Here is an 18,220-nt window from a genome sequence, read left to right on the forward strand (position 1 = left end):
GGCGTCGGGCCTGGGCTCCCCGTCCCCCTGCTCGGCGGCCAGCGACGACGACGACATGGACGCGCTGCTCAACCACAGCCTGCCCGCGCCACACCCAGGTACCGGGCCGGCGGGGGGCGCCCACACCCACCCGGAAGAGGGAACTTTGTCGGCCGGTCCGTCCGTCCGTCCGTCCGTCCTGCCGCGCCGGCTCCCGCGGAGGAAGTTTGAATCGCGCTCCGGGCGGGGAGGGGGGGCCGAGGGGAGGGAGGGCACCCTGCGGCTCCCTCCTTGGGGAGCGGACGGAACCCCCCCTCTCCCCCCTCTGGAGGCCTCTGGGCGCCCCGATGGGTTTTGGGGCGCCGTGTGTGTGGGGTCCGGGCCTCGGCCCCCCCCCACGGCCTCTGTCCGGCCTCGGCCCCGCCCGGCTCCCCGGCCTGCACCTGCCGGCCGCCTTTGTCTCGGGGAGCGGGGAGCGGGGGCCCCCTGCCCCGGGTCTGGCGGCACCGCGTCCAGCGCCCCGGCCTCCGCCGCCCTCGGAGGGAACTTTCCCGAGAAACTTCAGGCTGGAGGCGGGGGACGGCGCCCCGATGATCGGAGGGGGGTCCGGCCTCTCCGGGAGCAGCCCAGGACGGGGTGCTGCCTGGGGGTCCCCAGGGACCCCCCACCCCACGGATCGGGCGGCCTCGACGCTGCCCCGGGCGCCCGGGTGACCCAGTTTTTCCCACTCGCCGCGGCCGGCCCTGCCCCGCGCCCCCGGCTGCCTCTTCTCCAGCCAGTTTGCTGAGGGCCGGAGTTGAGGGGCCCCTGGGCCCTCTCGGACCCGTCCCTGTCTCCTCCACGCCTCTGATTGGGGGTGACACGGATGGTCGGGGGAGAAATCTAGAAAAGTAGTCTTTCTGGAGCGATGCCGGCGGCGTTCTGGCCGCAGGGGGTGGGAGGGGCCTGGTGGGGGGCCGGAAGGGGCAGGGCCACACATCTGAAGAGCCAGTTCTAGAGGTCAGGGTGTGGAGTGGGGGGGGCTGCTGCCACCCCAGTAACGGGGCCTCTCTCTGGGGTGAGCATGAGTTCCACGTGTCACCAGGTGTCTTGTCTGGCGAGGTGATGATCTACCTAGCCCGAGACTTTCTGTGGCTTCCTCCCTTAAGCTAAATCCTGTGGGCGCCTTCAGTTTTGGGGGAGACGACTCTGCGCTGTGATCACAGTGCTCCTGAGCCTTTGAGTTCTTGTGATGGTTTGAAGGCCAGCTAGAGGGACATCCGGGCGCCTGTCATCCTAGCGACTCCGAGGGAGGCTGAGGCCTGAAGACTGAGGTCTGAAGCTGGCCCCAGGCAGGGCAGAGTGTCTGAGACTGTCCATCTCCCATCAGCCAGCCAAAGAGCTGCGAGTGGAGGTGTGGCTCAAGCGGTAGAGCACCCCCAGCCTGGCTTGAGAAAGCTCAGGCACCAAAAAAGAAAAATAGGAGCTGTTGCTCTTTGTGTGGATCCTGGGCTTCTCTGCCTTAGGACATTTGGGGTGTAAACCAGGTCACACACCAGAGTCCGTGTTAGAGATGGGGGGGGGCGCGTTTGCACCTGAACCCACAATCACTTGGGAAGTGTGTGTGTGTGTGGGGGGGGTGGAGATCCTTTCCCCTGTAGCCCCGCCCCCTCCCTGCCACTTCCTGTCCTCTCTGTTGGCAGCTGGGTGCCCTGGGCTGGCTGCTGCGGTCAGAAGCCATTTTCCCTCGTCTCCCTGGGTGAGGCCGGGTTCCTCTCCCTTTTCTGCAGCACCCCCTCTCCCCCCCTTCCTGGGCGGGGGTGGCTAGGGAAGAGGAGAGGAGGTGTGCCTGTCGGTTCTGCTCCCCCCTTCCCCCCCAGCCCTGCCTGGGCGCTTCCAGAGGTAGCCAGGCTTTGTGTGTGCGGGAGGAGGTGGACGCCAGATGGGAGGAGGATTTGGGGGGTGTGGGGGGGTTGAGATGGTGACAGCTGGGCTGATTTGGGCCCCTGGGGAGAAGAGGCTGCTGACCTAGGAGAAGCTGGCGAGAAGGCTGCACTTGAGATGGAGAAAGGAAAATGTGTTAGAAAGTGGGTGTGTGTGCTTGGGCTGCCACCTGAACTTGTGCGTGTGTGTCTGTGTGTGTGTGTGTGTGTGTGTGTGGTTTTTGAGCAGTGATGACTTCAAAGGAGTTAGAGAAGGGTAGAGTTGGTGGCCAGGCTCTTGCAAACCAGCATTCTTCCAGTGGGGCGAGCAGTAGATGTTCTGTGCTTAGTACCTGCCACACTTGGGACCTTCCCTGCTCCTCCTCTGATTGATGGACGGGTGTTGGACCCTGGGCAGTGTGGTTGAGCCAAGTTGGTGGCCGGCTGCCCGATGGGGGTGGGGAGGTAGGGGTGGGGGGGCTGGGGTGGGTTTCATGCAGCTCTCTCTTTGTCTGGTTACGTCCTGGCTTGCATCTTCCGTGGAGAGGATTAGGGGTTCTCTTGAGAGGGATCTGGGGTGAGAAGGGGAGAGGGCCCATGTCTCCTCACCTTTTCCTTTTTGTCTTTTTCCTGCACCACCAGTTCTGGGGCTTGAACCCCGGGCCTAGGCGCCATCCCTGAGATGCTTTTTTGTTTTTTTGGTCAGTCTTGGGGCTTGAACTTGGCCTGGGCGCTGTCCCTCAGCTCTTCAGCTCAAGGCTGGCGCTCTACCACTTGAGCCACAGCGCCACTTCGGGTTTTCTGGTGGTTCATTGGACATAAGAGTCTCACAGACTTTCCTGCCTGGGTTGGCTTTGAACGGGGATCCTCAGACCTCAGCTTCCTGAGTAGCTAGGATTACAGGTGTGAGCCACCAGAGCCCCTCTTCCTAACTGTCTACCCCTTGAACCACAAAGCACCACGTCTGGCTTTTTCGGTGTGGTACTGAGGAATGGAACCCAGGGCCTCATGCATGCCAGGCGAGCGCTCTACCACTGAGCCACCTTCCCAGCCCTCACCTTGCGCTATTCTGACGTGACTTTGTGAATGCAGACAACGAAGACGATCCTGAAGAAGACTTGTCAGAAGCGGAGACTCCAAAGCTGAAGAAGAAGAAGAAGCCGAAGAAACCTCGGGATCCGAAAATCCCGAAGGGCAAGCGCCAAAAAAAGGAGGTGAGTGGGTGAGGGCAGGGCGGAGGGCGGGAGCGGCAGGCAGGCGCTCGGGACAGGGCGCAGGGCTGACAGCGCTGGTCCCTGGGCCCTGCCCTGGGCCTGGGGGCCTGGTCCTGAGGTCGGCCTGTGTGCAGCGAGCGGTCTGTGTCTCCCTCCCCCTCCCCTGCTCCAGCGTTTGCTCTTGTGCCGGCAGCCGGGGGACAGCTCTGGGGAGGGCCCCGAGTTTGTGGAGGAGGAGGAGGAGGTGGCCCTGCGCTCGGACAGCGAGGGCAGCGACTACACGCCGGGCAAGAAGAAGAAGAAGAAGCTGGGGCCCAAGAAAGAGAAGAAGAGCAAGTCCAAGCGGAAGGAGGAGGAAGAGGAAGAAGACGATGATGATGATTCCAAGGTGCCTGGCCCATCTGTCACCCCCGATCCGCTCCTCACCTGGGTTTCCCAGACATGACACTGTCTCTCTTTTTTGGGGGTGTGTGTGTCAGAGGTCTTGAACTCTGGGCCTGGGCCAGCTCAAGGCGGGCGGGCGCTCTACCACTTGAGCCACAGCGCTACTTCCAGTTTTCTGCTGGTTCGTTGAGAGTCTCGCAGACTTTCCTGCCTGGGCTGGCTTTGAACCTCGATCCTCAGATCTCAGCCTCCTGAGTAGCTGGGATGACAGGCAGGAGCCACTGGCACCCGCTTTTTTATTGTTTTGATGCTGGTTCTGGGGTTTGAACTCAGGGCCTGGGCGCTGTTCCCAGCTTTTTCCAGTCAAGGCAAGCACTCTACCATTGGAGCCACAGCGCCACTTCTGGCTTTCTGGAGATTCACTGGAGATAAGAGTCTCATGACTGCAGGAGCCCAGGCTGGCCTTGAACTGTGATCCTCAGCTCTCAGCCTCCTGAGTAGCTGAGAGTTTATGCTCGCAGCACTTTGCCCTTGTTTTTAGTGATTTCCTGGCTGCTCCCTTAGACCCCCGCCCTACGCCCCAGCCCGGGTTCCCTTGCTGGGTGACGGGGCGCTGACTGCGTCCTTCCGCCTAGGAGCCCAAGTCCTCGGCTCAGCTCCTGGAGGACTGGGGCATGGAGGACATCGACCACGTGTTCTCGGAGGAGGACTACCGCACCCTCACCAACTACAAGGCCTTCAGCCAGTTTGTCCGGTAAACCCGGGGGCCCGGTGTGGGGGTCAGAGGCCTCCCCGAGTGTCCCCTTGCTGCTGCGTCTCTCTCTGAACCCCCCTCTCTCTCTCCATTACTTCATCAGACCCCTCATCGCCGCCAAAAACCCCAAGATCGCCGTCTCCAAGATGATGATGGTCTTGGGGGCCAAGTGGCGGGAGTTCAGCACCAACAACCCCTTCAAGGGCAGCTCGGGGGCGTCCGTGGCGGCGGCCGCGGCAGCCGCGGTGGCCGTGGTGGAGAGCATGGTGGCCGCCACCGAGGTGGCCCCGCCGCCGCCGCCCGTGGAGGTGCCGATCCGCAAGGCCAAGACCAAGGAGGGCAAAGGTGACGGGCGTCCCGCGGGCAGGAGGGGGGTCCGGGTGCAGGCAGCCCCGCCGCCACCCCGCTGTTCCCCATCACTGACGTCCATCCGCTCGCACTTTAGGTCCCAATGCGCGGAGGAAGCCCAAGGGCAGCCCCCGGGTCCCCGATGCCAAGAAGCCGAAGCCCAAGAAAGTGGCTCCCCTCAAGATCAAGCTGGGAGGCTTTGGCTCCAAGAGGAAGAGGTCCTCGGTGAGAGGCGCCTTTGGGCAGGAGGCGGGGCCTGTGCGCATGCGCGTGTGTGCATATGGTGTGTGCATGCACGTGCAGGAATACAGCGCATGCATATGGGTGTGTGCGTGTGCACGAATACACGTGTGCATACAGGTGTGTGCATACGTGTGCGTGTGTGTGAATACATGTGCGACTCTGTACATATGCGTGCAAATACATCTGCGCACATAAGGGTGTGCACGCATCCATGTGTGCACGCATCCATGTGTGAATACATGTGCAAGTGCGTTCTTATGAATATACGTGCATGCGTGGGCGCGTGCCCGGACACGTGGGCGCGCGTCCATTCTCGTGGGCGCATGCGTGCGTATGAGTACGTGTGCGCATGCGTGCCCCCCCTCCCGTCAGGCCTGCCCTGCGCAGGTGTCGAGCTGGCCCGGGCTCGCACCTCCCGCTTCTCCCTCCACGCCTGCGCGTTTCACCCTCTCCTTCCTCCTCCCGCCAGAGTGAGGACGATGACCTGGACGTGGAGTCGGACTTCGACGACGCCAGCATCAACAGCTACTCGGTGTCGGACGGCTCCACCAGCCGCAGCAGCCGCAGCCGCAAGAAGCTGCGCACCACCAAGAAGAAGAAGAAAGGTGCATGTCTCGTCCGACGTGCTGTCGGGGGCATGCGGGCCCGGGGGGCGGCCCCGGGGTGCAGCATCTCCCCTCTGGAGATCGGGGTGGGGGCGGCGGGGTGTGCTCTGGTGACTGGGCTCCCCTCTTCCTTGCCCAGGCGAGGAGGAGGTGACTGCTATGGATGGTTATGAGACAGACCACCAGGACTATTGCGAGGTGTGCCAGCAAGGCGGCGAGATCATCCTGTGCGACACGTGTCCCCGAGCCTACCACATGGTGTGCCTGGACCCCGACATGGAGAAGGCCCCCGAGGGCAAGTGGAGCTGCCCCCACTGCGTGAGTCCCCGGGGGCGGGGCTGGCTGGGAGCCCACGGGGGCGGGGCTGGGGGCCGAGGGGCGGGGCTGGCTGGGAGCCCACGGGGGCGGGGCTTCGAGGCCGAGGGGCGGGGCTGGCTGGGAGCCCACGGGGGCGGGGCTGCGAGGCCGAGGGGCGGGGCTGGCTGGGAGCCCACGGGGGCAGGGCTGCGAGGCCGAGGGGGCGGGGCTGGAGCCCTGTGGGCGGGGCGGGGCTGTCCACCTGGGAGCCCCCGGGGCGCAGGCGCAGAGCAGCTGGGGGGGGCGGGCTGCACTCATGGCGCTCTCTGCTCGGGTCCTGCAGGAGAAGGAGGGCATCCAGTGGGAGGCCAAAGATGACAACTCGGAGGGCGAGGAGATCCTGGAGGAGGTCGGGGGGGACCCCGAGGAGGAGGACGACCACCACATGGAGTTCTGCCGCGTGTGCAAGGACGGCGGCGAGCTGCTGTGCTGCGACACCTGCCCCTCGTCCTACCACATCCACTGCCTCAACCCGCCGCTGCCCGAGATCCCCAACGGGGAGTGGCTGTGCCCGCGCTGCACGGTGAGCCCCGCGCCCCTGCCACCCGGCTGGCTCTGAACCGCCTCCCGAGCAGCTGGGATTCCAGGCGGGAGCCACCGAGCCCGGCAACGAGAGCTCCGGGCTTAGCCTGAGGCCGGGAACCGTGCCCTTCACCCCCGTGGACTTGAACTCTCTTCCTCTCAGTGTCCAGCTCTGAAGGGCAAAGTGCAGAAGATCCTCATCTGGAAGTGGGGTCAGCCGCCGTCCCCCACGCCCGTGCCGCGGCCCCCGGACGCCGACCCCAGCACGCCTGCCCCCAAGCCCTTGGAGGGGCGGCCGGAGCGACAGTTTTTCGTCAAGTGGCAGGGCATGTCCTACTGGCACTGCTCCTGGGTGTCGGAGCTGCAGGTGAGATGGGGTGGGAGTGTGTGTGGTCCCTCTGCCCACAAGAACCCCGCAGACGCTAACACCCCCCTCCCCCCCAGCTGGAGCTGCACTGCCAGGTGATGTTCCGCAACTACCAGCGCAAGAACGACATGGACGAGCCGCCTTCCGGAGACTTCGGCGGCGACGAAGAGAAGAGCCGCAAGCGGAAGAACAAGGACCCCAAGTTCGCGGAGATGGAGGAGCGCTTCTACCGCTACGGGATAAAGCCCGAGTGGATGATGATCCACCGGATTCTCAACCACAGGTACCCCCCGCGCCCTGACCCCCACTCGAGTACGCGGGCCAGCCCCAGTGCTGCACGCCTGTAGTACCGGCCTGGCCCTGGGTGTGCGTTTGAGTCCAGCTGATGGGCTTTCCTTCCCACTTGGCAGCGTGGACAAGAAGGGCCACGTGCACTACCTGATCAAGTGGCGCGACCTCCCCTACGACCAGGCGTCGTGGGAGAGCGAGGACGTGGAGATCCAGGACTACGACCTGTTCAAGCAGAGCTATTGGAACCACAGGTGGGCGGCGGGTGCCTTTGGGTGCACTTGCTGAGGCGGCGCTGGGCCGCTGCGCCACGCCTCCCGCCAGCCGGGGATGCAGCCAGGCCCAGGGCACGTGGGCATGTGTCTCGTCTTCCTCAGGGAGCTGATGCGGGGCGAGGAAGGCCGGCCTGGCAAGAAGCTGAAAAAGGTGAAGTTGAGGAAGCTGGAGAGGCCGCCCGAGACGCCCACGGTCGATGTGAGTCACACACGACGCGCCCGCCGCCATCTTACTTTCTTGTTGGTCGTGGGTCTTGAACCGGTGGCCTGGGCGCTGTCCCTCAGCTCTGCCTCTCGAGGCTAGGGTTCTACTGCTTGAGCCACAGCGCCACTTCCGGTTTTCTGGTGGCTCATGGGAGATCAGAATCTCACCGACTTTCCTGCCCGGGCTGGCCTCGAACTGAGATCCTCCGATCTCGGCCTCCTGAGTCGCTGGGATGACAGGCGTGCGCTCCTTGACGCCTTTGGCCAAAAGGGAATCCTTGCCTCCTCAGCCCACGGTGAAGTACGAGCGGCAGCCCGAGTACCTGGACGCCACGGGCGGCACCCTGCACCCGTACCAGATGGAGGGCCTGAACTGGCTGCGCTTCTCCTGGGCGCAGGGCACCGACACCATCTTGGCTGATGAGATGGGGCTGGGGAAGACGGTGCAGACTGCCGTGTTCCTCTACTCGCTCTACAAGGAGGTGCGCTAGAGACCGGTCAATGGGGGTGATGGGGCTGCGTGGGGAGGCCGGGCCGGGGAGGCCGGGCGCTCACCCCCCCCACCTCCTCCCCCTCCAGGGCCACTCCAAAGGCCCCTTCCTCGTGAGCGCCCCGCTCTCCACCATCATCAACTGGGAGCGGGAGTTCGAGATGTGGGCCCCCGACATGTACGTGGTCACCTACGTGGGCGACAAGGACAGCCGCGCCATCATCCGCGAGAACGAGTTCTCCTTTGAGGACAACGCCATTCGCGGAGGCAAGAAGGCCTCGCGCATGAAGGTAGCCACGCGGGGGCGGGGCCTCGCAGGGGGCGGGGCATGGCTGGGGGGCGGGGCATGGCGGGGGCGGGGCATGGCGGGGGCGGGGCATGGCGGGGGCGGGGCCGCAGGGTGGGGCCTCGTGGGGGCGGGGCCGCAGGTGGGGCGGGGCCGCGGGCGGGGCTGCAGGTGGGGCGGGGCCTCACGGGGGCGGGGCTGTGGGCGGGGCCTTGGGGTTGGCCAGGCTGCACGCTAACACGCGTGCCCCTCTCCCGTGCAGAAGGAGGCCTCGGTGAAGTTCCACGTGTTGCTCACGTCCTACGAGCTCATCACGATCGACATGGCCATCCTGGGCTCCATAGACTGGGCGTGCCTCATCGTGGACGAGGCCCATCGGCTGAAGAACAATCAGTCCAAGGTGCGCCCCGGCCTGGCCCGGCCCAGACTCTGTTTTTAAGGCTGACGTTAGGTCTCCCTCTTGAGCTCCACTTTGGGTCTGTTCCCACCAATTTGTCCTGCCCGCCCTGGCTTTGAGCCATGATCTTGCTCCGTTCTCAGCCCTCCTGAGTAGCCGGGATTACAGGCGGGCGCCCCAGTGCCCGGCGCAGGGCGGGCGCCCCCAACCCGTGTCTCACGCCTCGCCCGCGCTTTGCAGTTCTTCCGGGTTCTCAACGGCTACTCGCTACAGCACAAGCTGCTGCTCACCGGGACGCCCCTGCAGAACAATCTGGAAGAGCTGTTTCACCTGCTCAACTTCCTCACCCCCGAGAGGTTCCAGTAAGTGGTGTGGGTCTGCCCTCCAGGGCCCCGTGGCTCTCCTCCGCCTGCCCTTCCCCCATTCACTTCTCCCTCCCCACCCGCTTTTCCAAGCAATCTGGAGGGCTTCCTGGAGGAGTTCGCCGACATTGCCAAAGAGGACCAGATCAAGAAGCTGCACGACATGCTGGGGCCACACATGCTCCGGCGGCTCAAGGCGGACGTGTTCAAGAACATGCCCTCCAAGACCGAGCTGATCGTGCGCGTGGAGCTGAGCCCCATGCAGAAGTGAGTGTGGGGGGCGAACCCCCAGTAGCACAGACAGACAGACGTCGATCTGTCCACACTGGGCTCCCAGTCCCTCCCCATCTCCACTCCAACGCATGCGGGGCCTGCATTCGGGAGCAGGCCGGGCGTAAAGAAGCCGGGTGCACAGGGACCCGTAGTGTAGCGCTCTCACTTAGTCCCTTCCCTCATTGACCCTAAAGTGGGCTCTGCTGGAAGGAAGTCGGGGCCAGTGGCGGTGAGGCTGGGTCCCTGAGACTCCTGCAGGCTGACCTCCCCCTCCCCGCCGCGTGTCCACCCTCACAGGAAGTACTACAAGTACATCCTCACGCGCAATTTTGAGGCCCTCAACGCTCGAGGTGGCGGCAACCAGGTCTCGCTGCTGAACGTAGTCATGGATCTCAAGAAGTGCTGCAACCACCCTTACCTCTTCCCCGTGGCGGCCATGGTAGGTCCCGCCGGCCTCCTGCCCACCCTCGGGCTGCCACTGCTCCTGCCCTCTTGCCTTCATCCCCTGTCCCTTTGTTTCGGCCCGCAGGAGGCCCCGAAGATGCCCAACGGCATGTACGATGGCAGCGCCCTCATCCGGGCCTCGGGGAAACTGCTGCTGCTGCAGAAGATGCTGAAGAACCTCAAGGAGGGCGGCCACCGCGTGCTCATCTTCTCCCAGGTACAGTGGGGGCGCCGGGGCCCAGCCGGGCCTGCCGGGCCCAGTGATGGCGGGGAAGGCCTGCCAGCACCCCGCGCTCACCCCGCCTCCTTTCCCAGATGACCAAGATGCTGGACCTCCTGGAGGACTTCCTGGAGCACGAGGGCTACAAGTACGAGCGCATCGATGGCGGCATCACGGGCAACATGCGCCAAGAGGCCATCGACCGCTTCAACGGTGAGAGGGAGGCCGGGCCTCCGGGCCGGGCCTCCGTCTGGGCTTCCCTCTCGGTGGCATTGGGCTTTGAACTCGACCCTTGTGCTTGCTGTGCGGGTGCTCTACCACTTGAGCCATGCCTCCCGTCCTCACGTGTGGCTCTTTTTTGGGGGGTGAGGTGGGGTGCTGTCCCTGAGCTCTTTTGCGCCATGTGAGTGCTCTCAACCACTGTGAGCCCCAGCTCCCCTTCTGGTATTCTGGTGGTTCGTTGGAGATAGTCTCCCCCCAGGTTGGCTTTGAACCAGGATCCTCCTATTTCAGCCTCCTGAGTAGCTGGGATTACAGGCGTGAGTCACAGTACCTTTCTGATAGCGACTCTCTGGGTGAATGTGGATCAGTTATTTTGGCTTCTGTCTGAGGTTTCCTCTTGGCTTGAGTGGGACATTTTGGCAGGAAGCGAGGCCCTGTCTTAATCAGTGCATCACGTGGGGAGGCCATGGTATTGGAAGGTGCCCGGCTCGTCCGCTTTGTTTGGGGTGGGGTCTGTGGGCTTCCTTGCTGTGATCACTGGTCAGTAGCTGCAGGGACGTGCCCGAGTCCTGAGCCTGTGGCTGTCTCCCCACCCTCTCGAGCTGCTTCCTGCATCTGTCCACGGGCCTCCTGTGGGGTTCTCCGTGGGTCTTGTTCATGGGTGGAATCACGACTCGTATCTTGTTCATTGGTGGAATTGGTTTGCGTTTTGATTGGTGGATCAGGAGCTGCATCTTGTTGATTGGTGGAGTCAGGAGCTGCATCTTGTTGATTGGTGGGGTCAGGAGCTGAATCTTGGTGGTTAGAGTTAGGTTGAATCTTGTTGATTGGCTGGTGGAATCGGGTTGCATCTTGCTGGTTGGCTGGTGGAATCGGGTTGCATCTTGTTCATTGGTGGAGTCGGGTTGCCTCTTGCTGATTGGTTGGTGGAGTCAGGTTGCATCTTGTTGATTGGTTGGTGGAGTCGGGTTGCTCTTGCTGATTGGTTGGTGGAGTCAGGTTGCATCTTGATTGGTGTGGGGTCAGGGTTTGCGTCTTGCTGATTGGTTGGTGGGATCGGGTTGCATCTTGTTGCTTAGTGGGGTCAGGAGTTGAGTCTTGTTGGCTGGTGGGGTCCGGGGCTGCGTCTTGTCGTGGCGTGTGGAGTTGGTCTAACGGGGTTCCGCTTCCTTCCTTAGCCCCGGGGGCTCAGCAGTTCTGCTTCTTGCTGTCCACGCGCGCTGGGGGCCTTGGGATCAACCTCGCCACTGCTGACACTGTTATTATTTACGACTCCGACTGGAACCCCCATAATGACATTCAGGTGAGCAGGGGCACCCTAGAACTTGTGATGGCCCCACTCTCTGGGATTAGTTAAGTGAGAAAACTAGACTGTGTGTGTGTGTGTGTGAATTCAGGGGTCCACTTGAGCCACAGCTCTGCTTCCACCTTTTTGGTGGTTCACTAGAGGTAAGAGTCACACAGGCTTTCTTGCCCTGGCTGGCTTTGAACCATGATCCTCACGTCTCAACCGCCTACATGGCCGGGATTACAGGCAGGCGCTACCAGCGCCTGACTTTGCATGGCCCATAACTTCCTAGAACTTGGGCTGGCTCTGGGTCTCTTCTGGGCAGCAGGGTAGAGGCTGGCTGGTATTTGGGGGCCGGGGTGCCAGAGCGAGGGAGGAAGATAGCGGCTCCCATCCCCCCTCTCCCCTCCCACCCCCCACAGGCGTTCAGCCGCGCCCACCGCATCGGGCAGAACAAGAAGGTGATGATCTACCGCTTTGTGACGCGGGCCTCGGTGGAGGAGCGCATCACGCAGGTGGCCAAGAAGAAAATGATGCTCACGCACCTGGTCGTGCGGCCAGGCCTGGGCTCGAAGACCGGCTCGATGTCCAAACAGGAGCTGGACGACATCCTCAAGTTCGGCACGGAGGAGCTGTTCAAGGACGAAGCCACGGATGGAGGTGGAATCCGGGGGCCTCCTCCCCCCGGGGTGGTGTGTGTGTGTGTGTGTCTGATGCCGGGGTCCCCCCCGCAGCCGGCTGAGGCGTGTGCCCCTGGTTCGTTGCAGGAGGGGACAGCAAGGAGGGCGAGGACAGCAGCGTGATCCATTACGACGACAAGGCCATCGAGCGGCTGCTGGACCGCAATCAGGACGAGACGGAGGACACGGAGCTGCAGGGCATGAACGAGTACCTCAGCTCGTTCAAGGTGGCCCAGTACGTGGTGCGGGAGGAGGAGATGGGGGTGAGTACACGTCCTCGCCCGGCCGAGGCCGCGGTGGGCCGCGTCAGGGATCGGTGCTACCTGGGATTCGAACCCCCGGCACGTTAGGCAAGTGCTCTGCTGGCCACTTGAGCCAGGCCGCTAGCCGTTTTGTCCTGGAGATTATTTTGCACCTAGGGTCTCTTGCGGTTGTGCCTGTAGTTGGCCTTGAACCGGATCATTTTGATCTCTGCGCCCTGACTGGCTGAGATTATAGAGGTCCGCTACTATGCCTGGCCTCTTTTTCTAAGTGTTTTAATTTCAGCGGCACTGGGGTTTACCCAGCCAGACAAGCTTTGTAGTATCCGGAAACAGGTCTCTGGACCTTTTACTTTTATTTTTTTTGTTGATCATGGGGCTTGAACTCAGGACCTGGCCTGGGTGCTGTTCCTGAGCTACTTTGGCTCAAGGCTGGCGCTCTACCACTTGGAGCCACAGCGCCACTCCTGGCTTTTTCTGTGGATGTGCTACTGAGGAATGGAACCCAGGGCTTCATGCATGCTAGGCGAGCGCTCTACCACTGAGCCACCTGCCCAGCCCCTCATCTAGAAATTACATACCAAGTTATCATTTTTTAAGTTATTTCAATTTGACATTGTTACTTTTGGAAAATAGAATCCCCTCCCCATCCCGCCAAGGCTTGTCTGGCCTGGCCTGTCTTCCTCCATCTCTGCATGCAGTAGCTAGGCACCCAGCACACACCATGACATTCTTCACTTTTTGTGTATGTTGGTCCTGGGGCTTGAACTCAGGGCCTGGCTGCTGTCCTTGAGCTTTTTCATTCAAGGCTGGTGCTCTATTTAGCCACAGCTCTACTTTTGGCTTTTTAGAAATCAATTGGAAGTAAGAGTCTCACAGTCTTTCCTGCCTGGGCTGGCTTTGAACTGTGATCCCCAGATCTCAGCCTTCTGAATAGCTAGGATTACAGGCGTGAGCCACCAGCGCCCGGCTTGGCTGTATACTTTTTTGTTGTTTGTTTTTTGGGTCGTGGGGCCTGAACTCTGGGCCTGGGCACTATCCCTCAGCTCTTCAGCTCAAGGCTAGCGCTCTACCACTTGAGCCACAGCGCCACTTCCGGCTTTTTTCTTTTTGCTTATGTGGTGCTGAGGAATCGAACCCAGGGCCTCAGGCATGCAAGGCAAACACTCTACCACTGAGTCACCCTCAGTTGATCAGTTGTAGGGCTTGAACTCAGGGTCTGGGTATTTTCCCTGAGCTTTTTTGCTCAAAGCTAGTGCTCTACTATTTGAGCTGCAGCCCCACCTCTGGTTTTTTGTGGTTTATTGGAGATGAGAGTCTAATGGATTTTCCTTTCCTATCTGGTCTGATTTTGAACCGTGGTCCTCAGAATCTTGGCCTCCTGAGTAGCTGGGATTATAGGCGTGAGCACCAGTGCCCAGCAAAAATACATTTGTTTTTTCCTTTTTTGTTGCCTGGGGCCTGAACTCTGGGCCTGGGCGCTGTCCCTCAGCTCTTCAGCTCAAGGCTAGTGCTCTACCACTTGAGCCACAGCGCCACTTCTGGTGGTTTCTGTGCATGTGGTGCTGTGGAATGGAACCCAGGGCTTCATGCATGCAAGGCAAGCACTCTACCACTGAGCCACCTGTCCAGGCCAAGAATATATTTCTTTTTGAACAATATCACTCCCTCCCCCTTTACTTTTTCCAAATTATTACTTTTTTCCCCCCTCTCCTTTTCCCTGTGCTCTTTTAAAGTTAAAAAGGAAAAAGAGCAGAAATACATAGTGTATTGGGATTTCTTCATCCACGAGTGGCAGGTATACAAAGCCAAGCCTCCAGTTCACTTGCTCTGCGGTCCTCTTTATACCATTGGGCTGGGAGGCTTTGGCGTGGGCGTGGACTTCCGGTCGCTGGGCCCTGCTTCCTGTCCTCTTGTAGCTGGTTTCTCAATGGGAGTTGGGAGCTGTTCGTTCTCCAAGGTGATGGTCCCAGCACACTTCATTTTGTAACCAGCAGGAAAGTGACGCAAGCGTAAAGACTGTGGAGTCTACCTCGCTCTTAACACAGACTCCGTTCTGTGTGTGAGTGTGCACGCGGGCCAGTCCTGGGACTTGAACTCAGGGCCGGGGCACTACCCCTGAGCTTTGTCACTCAAAGTTGGTGCTCTACCACTTGAGCCACAACTCCCCTTGCCTGCTTTTTGGTGGCTCACTGGAAGTAAGAGGTTCACGGGCTTACCTGCATGGCCTGGCTTCACAGCACGTTCCTGAGTGAGCCGGGATTACAGGCGTCTGCTGCCAGCACTTGCTGGGAGTGGAGGTTCCACAGATCAGATTGCTCAGGACATCACGTGCCCGGTGCGTAGCCTGTGTTTGTGACTCCCCGCGGGACACATCAAGTATTGACGCGTGACCACAGCACTGTCATGTCCAGGATTTTTCTTTTGGGGTGCTGTGCTGAGGATGGAACCCAAGGCTTTCTCTGCTAGAGCAGCTTTGTGCGGTGACTCTTCACTCGGTCCACAGCCCCAGCTTCTCTCGAATACTATCTTGCTTTTAGTTAGCCTGGTCGAGCCAGGACTGTGATCCTCCTATTTCTGCTTCCTTTGTAGCTAAGATGACAGGCATGTGTCACTGGGCCCAGATTTTATTGATTGAGATGGGGTTTCGGCTTTTTTCTAGGGCTTTCCTCGAGCCCTGTTTCTCCCCGCTTGTTTGCTTTCCTGAGTAGCTAGGATCACAAGCAGGAATGAATTAGGTCACCCTGCTTCTCAACCCTAGAATTTGTTTACTTTTTATAATTTAGGGGTTAATATGTATATTAGTTATACCAAAATACCTGACATCAACTAAAAGGAAACATGTATTCTGACGTGTGGGGCCGCTTGCTCGCTCTCTTGCTTGCTCGCTTGCGCTTCTGTGATGAGCCGGTCTCTCTCCCGCTAGGAAAGCCTGGGAAGCATTGATGGTATCAGGAAAGCAAGTAAAGCCAGATGCTGTAGCTCACGCCTGTAATCCTAGCTACTTAGAAGGCAGAGACCTGGAGGATCATGGTTCAAAGCCAGTCCGGGCAGAAAAGTCCACATAATTCCATGTTCACTCAACAGTAAAATGCTGTACTGGAAATGTGGCTCAAGTGGTATAGCTCCAGCCTTGAGTAAAAAGGCTCTGGTTCAAACCTTGTTACTGTTGGTGGGAGGGGGAGGGGGGAGATGTTTCTAGTAGGTGTTTGGAGTCCCTGCCTAGCAAGCGTGAGGCTTTTAGTTCGGTCCTCACTACTGCCAAAGTAAAAATAAACCACAGTGAAAACTTACTATCCAAGCTGTGTGGGAGGAACAGGACTTGAGGCCCGCAGACCCTCAACAAGTCTGGGCAGGGTGACACCTTGTGTAATCCCAGCTCTGCAGGAGGATAAAGGAAAATTCTACTTTTAGGTCAGCCCAGAGCAAGAAGTGCAAATGGCCCTCCCATTAGCCTTGAGTAAAACGACCTCAGGGACAGCGCTGAGGCCCTGAGTTCAAGGCCCAGCGTCAGCACACGCAGTGTTAGAGCACAAGGTCCTGAGTTCAAACCCCAACACTGCCAAACAGAAGAAAACTTTATTTATTTTTATTGATTTTTTTGGTTCGGTGGTGGGGCTTGAACTCTGGGCCTGGGCCCTGTCCCTCAGCTCTTCAGTTCAAGGCTGGCGCTCTACCACTTGAGCCACAGCGCCACGTCAGGTACGCACCTGGACACATGCTCCCGCGGCATGCAGTCTTAGCACAGGGTCAGAAGCCGTGGAGTCTGCGCGCTGTGGACTCCGTGAAGGACTTGACTTAGTTGATCTCAGGTGGTACTGGAGTTGAACTCGGGGCCTCCGCCACTTGAGCCAGACGCCCAGCCTCTGCTCAGGTCTTTTGATACTCTAAAGGGAAGCTAAGGTTACATGAGTTTGAGTTCCTGTTTGGATCTGTGTACATCACCCATGTATTTGTACATAGGTGTGTAACACTCATACCATGTCTTACATAACCCTCTGGGCTTTAAGTATAAAGAGAAGTAATTTATTATAAATATTGTTCTTGTCTACTTAATGTATCTCAAGAATATGGTCCAAAATAGAAGTTATTAAGACATGCAGATTGAATATCCTCTATCTGAAATGCTGGCATCGGAATTGTTTGGTTCAGTCTGTGTGTGCGTGTATGTGTGTGTGTGTGTGCGTGCGTGTGTGTGTGTGCGTGCGTGTGTGTGTGTTACTGGGGATGAACTCAGGCCTGCTACTGGAATGCACAAAAAGACTAAGTTGTCCTTTAGCTTTTCATTCAAGGAAGACATTCTGTTTCACCACTAGCTTTTTCGTTGTTTGTTTTTTGGTCAGTCATGGGCCTTGAACTTGGCACCCGGGCGCTGTCCCTGAGCTCTTTTGCTCAAGACAAGCGCTCTACGATTTTGAGCCAGAGATCCACTTCCAGTTTTTTTGGTGATTCATTGGAAAGAAGAGTCTCATGGACTTGCCTGCCTGGGCTGGCCTTGAATCTTGATCCTCAGATCTCAGCCTTCTGTGTAGCTGGGATTACAAGTGTTAGCCTCTGTTGCAGATTTTGGACTTTAGAATAGTTCATAGATTTTTTGCTTTTCTTTGCCAGTCCTGGGTCTTGAACAGAGGGTCTGGGCGCTGTCTCTGAGCTTCTTTGGCTCTAGGCTGGCGCTCTACCACTTGAGCCACAGCGCCACTTCGGGCTTTTTCTGTGTATGTGGTACTGAGGAATTGAACCAGGGCTTCATGCATGCTGGGCAAGCACTCTCCCACTGAGCCACCTGCCCAGCCCCATATATATATATTTTTTGTCTTTGCATTCTAATCTTGGGTTAAGAATGCCCACCCTGTACTTTTAAGTTAGCCCATTGGTGTACATTTGGATGGTCGGCAATGACTTATTTTCCCCACGAGGGATTTAGATCATCAGGCAGTTCTGATATGTCAGAAAATCTCCACGAGACTTCTAGAAGAGTGAGAAAAAAAACTAGAGTTCTTTTGTCGATTCCTTCTCAGAGTTGGACTGGAGAGGCGTGTGTTTTCTCTGAAGATCTTTTGCAGCTTTTCTCTCTTTCTCCTGCTTGCGGAGTGAGGCTCTAACCTTCTCTCCTCTGTCTCTTCTCATCGGGAGAAGGATCTAGAAGGAATTCTGCCGCTCCACGTTTTCCTTGTGCACACACTAACCTCATGTAGCGTCTGTCCCTGTCACTGCCCCGCTGAAGCCGTGGGGAGGGCCCTGGGGGCGCGGCCCTCCGCCCCTCCGCGCCCTGAGCCCGGCCCCGCTGTGTCCCAGGAAGAAGAGGAGGTGGAGCGGGAGATCATCAAGCAGGAGGAGAGCGTGGACCCCGACTACTGGGAGAAGCTGCTGCGGCACCACTACGAGCAGCAGCAGGAGGACCTGGCGCGCAACCTGGGCAAGGGCAAGCGCATCCGCAAGCAGGTCAACTACAACGACGGCTCCCAGGAGGACCGAGGTGCGTGTGGCCGCGCCCCCCGCCCGCGGGCCGCTCCGCGCGCGCCCAGGACCCCGAGGACCCCGCTCACGCGCCCCCTCTCCCCCCAGATTGGCAGGACGACCAGTCCGACAACCAGTCCGACTACTCGGTGGCCTCAGAGGAAGGTGATGAGGACTTCGACGAGCGCTCCGAAGGTGCCCTGCGGCGGCCTGCCCGGGGGCGGGGTGCTCGGGCCCCCTCCCCACCCCCCCCCGCCCGCTGGCTGAACCCCGATTTCTTCCCGCAGCCCCCCGCAGGCCCAGCCGCAAGGGCCTGCGCAATGATAAAGACAAGCCATTGCCGCCTCTGCTGGCCCGCGTCGGGGGGAACATCGAGGTGAGGGGCGGGGCCGCGGGGTGG

The 18,220-nt window shown here is 59.8% G+C and overlaps 1 protein-coding gene across 2 annotated transcripts in view; it reads left to right on the forward strand.

Moving 5' to 3' along the window:
- Positions 1-6: 6 nt before the first annotated feature.
- The window catches only part of Chd4 (chromodomain helicase DNA binding protein 4), a 26,167-nt gene continuing 7,953 nt past the window's right edge, over positions 7-18,220 (forward strand). The window contains exons 1-27 of one of the 2 annotated variants that reach the window (XM_013023625.1): positions 7-98; positions 2,973-3,094; positions 3,267-3,482; positions 4,114-4,232; positions 4,336-4,577; positions 4,678-4,805; positions 5,293-5,428; positions 5,568-5,746; positions 6,069-6,308; positions 6,471-6,674; positions 6,752-6,957; positions 7,085-7,216; positions 7,340-7,436; positions 7,732-7,923; positions 8,021-8,221; positions 8,480-8,617; positions 8,855-8,976; positions 9,070-9,243; positions 9,547-9,688; positions 9,779-9,910; positions 10,009-10,126; positions 11,314-11,438; positions 11,846-12,083; positions 12,191-12,366; positions 17,659-17,839; positions 17,929-18,015; positions 18,108-18,195. In XM_013023625.1, coding sequence (XP_012879079.1) covers positions 56-98; positions 2,973-3,094; positions 3,267-3,482; positions 4,114-4,232; positions 4,336-4,577; positions 4,678-4,805; positions 5,293-5,428; positions 5,568-5,746; positions 6,069-6,308; positions 6,471-6,674; positions 6,752-6,957; positions 7,085-7,216; positions 7,340-7,436; positions 7,732-7,923; positions 8,021-8,221; positions 8,480-8,617; positions 8,855-8,976; positions 9,070-9,243; positions 9,547-9,688; positions 9,779-9,910; positions 10,009-10,126; positions 11,314-11,438; positions 11,846-12,083; positions 12,191-12,366; positions 17,659-17,839; positions 17,929-18,015; positions 18,108-18,195 — 4,178 coding nt within the window. In that variant the 5' untranslated portion in view covers positions 7-55. The remainder of the gene's footprint in view (positions 99-2,972; positions 3,095-3,266; positions 3,483-4,113; positions 4,233-4,335; positions 4,578-4,677; positions 4,806-5,292; positions 5,429-5,567; positions 5,747-6,068; positions 6,309-6,470; positions 6,675-6,751; positions 6,958-7,084; positions 7,217-7,339; positions 7,437-7,731; positions 7,924-8,020; positions 8,222-8,479; positions 8,618-8,854; positions 8,977-9,069; positions 9,244-9,546; positions 9,689-9,778; positions 9,911-10,008; positions 10,127-11,313; positions 11,439-11,845; positions 12,084-12,190; positions 12,367-17,658; positions 17,840-17,928; positions 18,016-18,107; positions 18,196-18,220) is intronic. The other variant, XM_013023626.1, reaches the window with a different exon arrangement.

The sequence above is a fragment of the Dipodomys ordii genome, unplaced genomic scaffold, assembly GCF_000151885.1.
Source record: "Dipodomys ordii isolate 6190 unplaced genomic scaffold, Dord_2.0 Scaffold69, whole genome shotgun sequence".
NCBI lineage: Eukaryota > Metazoa > Chordata > Mammalia > Rodentia > Heteromyidae > Dipodomys > Dipodomys ordii.